This window comes from Salarias fasciatus, chromosome 3, assembly GCF_902148845.1.
Source record: "Salarias fasciatus chromosome 3, fSalaFa1.1, whole genome shotgun sequence".
Classification (NCBI taxonomy): Eukaryota; Metazoa; Chordata; class Actinopteri; order Blenniiformes; family Blenniidae; genus Salarias; species Salarias fasciatus.
The window spans coordinates 21,488,513-21,494,140 of NC_043747.1; the positions used below are offsets into that span (position 1 = coordinate 21,488,513).

Genomic DNA, 5,628 nt, shown 5'->3' on the forward strand with positions numbered 1-5,628 from the left:
TTTCCCGTAAACACGTAACAATTATTTTAAGTCATTAAAGCTGACCTGTGCCTGAATGGTCTTTGGTTGATCCGGAGTTTCTGTTGGGTTGATCTGACTCACATTCAGTTGAACTTCTCCATCAGGAAGAGAGATGGTGTGAAACTTTTTCTGCAAAACCCTTTCCTGGTCTGTGACGGCAACAAATGCCACACTCAGATTTCACAAAGATACTGAAATTGTGAAATATTATTTGATACTGAACTTATTGAAGCCAGTGCAGAGAGCTTACCTTCTTTGTCTTTGAAACAGATTTCGTAGATATTTCCTGAAACCTTCTGTATCACTCCGCATTCACCTCCTCCAGACTCTCTTCTCTTCTGAAAGTATCTTCTCACCTTCTCCGTTTCCTTGTCAGTCATGTGTCTTGCTACAAAAAACAGTGAATGTTTGTATTCTTCCATTTTGCCCTGGTAAAAAAATCTTTCATGAATCTTCCTGGTGATGAGCGTCTGTTTGCCACTGAACTGAGAGTGTTTCCTGCTACTTTCATTTTCAAAAGGCACCTCCTTCTTATTACCTAAACACACAGACGATTACATAATGCTGTTTATTTTCCCTTTGTGGTGGTATTTTCCTCTTTTTAATCCATTCAGGTAGGGGAGAGTGGGGTAAGTAGTGCCAATTTTTACTTAAAGTGCCTTTTACACAAGGGGATTACAGGAATACCAGCAACTAAAATATGTTCATATAGTTTAGGATGTTGTGCATCCCTGGGAGCAATCACTTTGGATCTTAAATAAACTGTGTGAGAAATATACCTTTGGATTAACAAGTGGTTTTGTGGCACAACTTACCCCAAGTGCGGGGTAAAGGGATACAGTCAGGTCGGCACCACTCCAAGTCGGCCCCGGCCAACTCGGCACCGCCCCGGGATACAGTCAAGTCGGCATCAAGCCAAGTCGGCATCAAGCCAAGTCGGCATCTCGCCAAGTCGGCCTCGCGGGCGGGGGGGCTCTCGAGTGGCCGAGTTGGTCGGTGCCGACTTGACTGTAAGCTGCTTACCAACTCGGCCAAAAGCGTCTTTCTTTTTTTTTTTAATCACGATGGTGGATAATGTACCTGGGAGCTTCATGTTTGACGTCCGAGTAGCTTAGCTACGAGCGCGCAGCGCTTAGTGGCTGTCTGGTCATGTGACCGGTCCCAAGGCATTCTGGGAATCGCAGTGCAGCGATGCCGGCTGCGCCGCGACGATTTGCAGTTTTTTTCATGCTGGCAGCGCCGCTTCTCCTCACGTAGCAGGCAGGGGACTGGAGGACAAACTGTGTGGTTATGGTGACTGACAGGTTAGAGGAGGAGAATGGACCTGGAGCTTCATGGGTGACGTCCTGTTTGAACCGAGTAGCTTAGCTACGAGCGCACAGCGCGAGCGGCTGTGTGGTCATGTGACCAGATCATGTGACCGGCATGTGATCCGCGAACGCCTCATGATCAAACAAGTTTTGTAATGTTTTTTGTATTTTTCATATGGACCAACTGTGTCTGAAATAAAGTTTATATAAAAATGATAATGCTAGATAAAAACAAGACAAATACAAAAGTACTTGTTTAATGCGTATTTAAAGTTTTAACATAATCAAAGGCCAATTTGCTTCAACAAGGCCCAGTGCCACATGAACACATGCTAAGAACAAAATCAAAAATGAGCACCTAACTGCATCTGCATCTGAATATCTTCACAGATTCGACTTTCTACTGGACATTCCACTTGTCAATGCTGCAGTGGAATATGAACTTGCGCTCCCTTCTGGCTCTATCACCACGCTTTTATGGTGTGGGAAATTTTTTTAAGCACGTCACCTCAAGGGATGACTCCTTCATCATTCTTTCTACATGTGAAGATGGACTTTCCATCAACAGGCCTCATAACTTTGCTTCAGAAATTTGAAAAGTTGGAACCCTGTCTGTCTTCCTTTTGTACCTGCATGACATGATGGATTTTGATCTGAAATTAAGAATGACACATAATTTTAGTGATCAAATGGAAGAATAAGATGTACAATAACAGTAAATTCAAAAAAAGTAATATATAGTAAATAATCATAAGTTAGGTTAAGTTGTGCCAGTGGCACAACTTACCCCAGGTCCTTTGGCACAAATGACCCCAGGCCCACCATTTGGAAAAGAATGCATCCCCCAGCTGTTCAAGAGCTAGCATCATGTTAACTATATAGACTCATTAAGTAGCTTACTAAAGCAATAAAACATGTGTGAAATGTTTTCAAAGTTTTCGATAATTGTTCAAACACAGCAATCAAAAAACCTTAACCATGGAAATTTTACTTTGGAGGGCAAAAAAAAGTTTTTTGAACTTAAATGTGCTTATGTCTCAAGCCACGTGTCTCCCTTTTTTGCAAGATGAGCGGAATGGACGCCTCTTCAAAAATATGTGGTCACATGACCAAAAACTTTTATGGTTTTCTAAATAATAGGGGTGGCACTATTTGCCCCTCGGCACAAATTACCCCGCTTTCCTCTACATGGAAATTACCCTCGTAAACCAGCCCCACCCACTCAGGTCTGGTTTGTCAGGATACATTGAAATGTCCTCTGAAAACACTTGACAATAGTGTAATGACAGTTTCACAACAGCAACAATTATTTCACCAATTGCTGGTGGAGCCAAGTAGATTTTGGGCCTTAAAACTATTTGACATGTTGTAGGTTGAAAAGACTTGTGGCAATCGATGAGCTGTGGTGGCTAGTGGTGGGCAGATCGATCCAAATATCGATAGTATCGATACCAAAGTTAGTATTGGTATCGATCGATACCAGCACGTTGAGATCGATATTTTTTTTCTGCTCTGGCAGAGTCAGCGCAGCCTCTCTGTCGGACCTTCGCTCACTTCAGTGCTCAGATGCTCGTTAACGCGCTCTGCGCCGCTCCCCTCCTCCCTCTGCTCTTCACTGCGTGTAGGAGCAGAGAGAGAGAGATCGTGAGGAAAAGCAATGGTGGACGGATATAAATAATAATAAAGATGCGCTGTGTGGACTTATTTCACAGCTTTAGACAAACACACTGCATCATGTAATGTGTGCATGAAGGCAATTCGCTGCTGCGGTAACACCACCAATCTGCACAGACTTTTAAAAGCAGCGTAAACGGACCAGACCCCGATACAGACAGAGGTCACTGCCTGAGGTTTTCCACAGAAGCCTCCAGAACATCCAGGGAGCTGTTTTAGAGAAGCGAAGTTAAGATTTTGGTATTTCCAGCATAATTTGATGTTGCTTTTCAATTGGTGGTCAAAGATGTCATCTTAGCAGTGATTAAACTATTTTCATATATGTAGTCAATTGAAATAAATCCTGATTGTGTTAATGGAACTAAAAAAATATAATATATATCAAAGGCGGTGGTGAATGACAGCCAGCTATAGTTTACAGTATATTTACACTAATGACTGGAGTTGTTTAATGTGGTTCAGCATGTGACTCTGAAGATGCTGTGTCTTGACACAGCTTGTGTGTTTTTAAAGTTTTGTTTATCGTGTTATTGTTGTGCATTTTCAGGTTTTTTTTTTAAATGTATTTATTTACTGTAGTATAACTGCTCACGATATCCAGGGGCAAAAAGCAACCTCAGGGTATCAGCTCATTGACAAAAGAGCAAAGAGCCAAGAGTATTTTGCACCTTATTTGCACTAATGACTTTTTTTCATAAATACCTGTGGGTAATGGTACTTTTTGTTGTACTGCTTGTACTGTTACATTTTTTTAATTATATTTTCAGTATTGACATTTTCTGTGTGTGAAAAAGGCAAAAGGAATTATTTTTATTGAAATGTTGACATTGTTGTAGTAATCTTGTGTTTTTTGATAAAAACTGTTCTTTTATTTGGTTAAAATCTTGGTCCCGTGTTTTATTTTCCAGGTGAGATGATTACAAATAGCGCTCCTCTTTCGCTCTCAGCTCACTCAGACTCACTGTGCAGCTCTCCTCCTCCTGCTGCTGATCAGACAGACAGACTGGTGCATTAATGGCAAATTTAAGATGAGGAACAGGAGCAGGAACTGTTAGGAGCTACTTCAGAGCGTCAGACAGTAAAACTGCTACCTGTGATGTATGTAAAATAAAAATAAAAACTTAATTTTTTTTTGAAAACTTAGTAAAAAAAGTATCGGTATTGGTATCGGCGATACTGGCTCAATATTTACTTGGTATCGGATCAATACCAAAATTCGGAGTATCGCACACCTCTAGTGGTGGCAGCAAGGAATGATTGTCAGCTCTTTCGTTTGACAAACCCAGGCATTTAATTGTTACAACAAAGCCCACTGCGCACTCCAGCGCTAGCAAGGTGCACAGGCCGCCTCCTTCCCCAAACGACCCCCCTGACACACAGTGCTCAAAACATGAACATAAAAGTCAAAGAAAACGTGGCAACAGCACACAAACAGTAAGCAAAATACAATCATAACAAAAAAGAACACAAATAAACACCACAAAACACACAGAACAGCCCCGAACCTGGCCCAAAGCAGTCCCACTTCCTGAAAGCCTTTGCGGTGCAAACACAGTCACTGGGCCCCCAACAGCACCCCACGGTCACAACAGAATGATAACTGCAAAAAAAAAAAAAAAAAAAAATACCAAAACTATCAATGAAAGAACTGATTAATCTGCAGTAATACCACATAATGCCTCTAGATGTCATGATGAGACTAAAAACTGTTTATCAAACATTGCAACAGCAGCCTTGAAGTATTTTTTTATGCCTCATGTCCACTGAAAGAAAAAAATATAAAATACAGAAGTTATTCAGACTGATCATAAGCTAAAGAAATAAAATACCTTATTTCCTTACTGCAGGCTCCCTGTGATCCTGGCTGGCACCTCTGCTGTCCTTTACTGCTCTGTTCTTCAATCCTGTCCTCAAGTCCTTTCTGCAATGCTCCTCTCTTTCTTTCTCTGCACATTTTTTTATGATTTCCTGTTCATTTTCCCCACACTTTCTCTTTCACCGTTTAAATACAATATTTCAGAGCTGTTCTCATGTCTTGTCATACCTTTTTTTGAATGTTAAATGTGGGTCATCCCCTGTCTTTTCCTCTTCACTCACATATGAACTAAAATAAAAACAAAAATTTTTAGAAATAAAACCTATGAATATATTGAGTTTAAATGTTTGAAATGTTTCTTGATGAGATTAGAAAATTCTCCCTCTTCTTCAAATAAATGAACTGCTTTAAACTCCCTTGGATTAGCTGAAAAATACATCATTATTAACTGTTGATTGAACCACCCAAAAGTGTACATATTAGCTAAAATTAGCTTAATCGTCTGCAGTAGTAATATACAGTATAATAATCCAAAAACATCCGATATAATGGCAAAGCACTGACAGGGAGCACTTTCCTGCACAATGAATACTTTAATCATTTTGCTAGTAATACTTCGCATTCATATTTCATAAAGGGTTTTTAGTCTTATCCTGGAATGTAACATTGATCTTGCTGTCTTTCATTTTCAGTGCAGTTGTGTTGTTGTTGGTATTAGCTGATAATACTGACAGCCAGCCAGCAAAATCAGTCAGAGTTTCACAGACTGGGAACATCAATCTGTGTAGCAGCTTCTGCTGCTGCTGG

General features: G+C 40.5%; 1 protein-coding gene across 2 annotated transcripts in view; it reads right to left on the bottom strand.

Annotated features, from left to right (window-relative positions):
- LOC115385912 (protein mono-ADP-ribosyltransferase PARP14-like) overlaps positions 1-494 on the bottom strand; it is a 53,959-nt gene extending 53,465 nt beyond the window's left edge. For both annotated transcript variants that reach the window (XM_030088002.1, XM_030088001.1), the window contains exons 1-2: positions 272-494; positions 46-170 (exon numbers count right to left, since the gene is read on the bottom strand). In XM_030088002.1, the coding sequence (XP_029943862.1) occupies positions 46-170; positions 272-443 (297 nt within the window). In that variant the 5' untranslated portion in view covers positions 444-494. The remainder of the gene's footprint in view (positions 1-45; positions 171-271) is intronic.
- Positions 495-5,628: the final 5,134 nt, after the last annotated feature.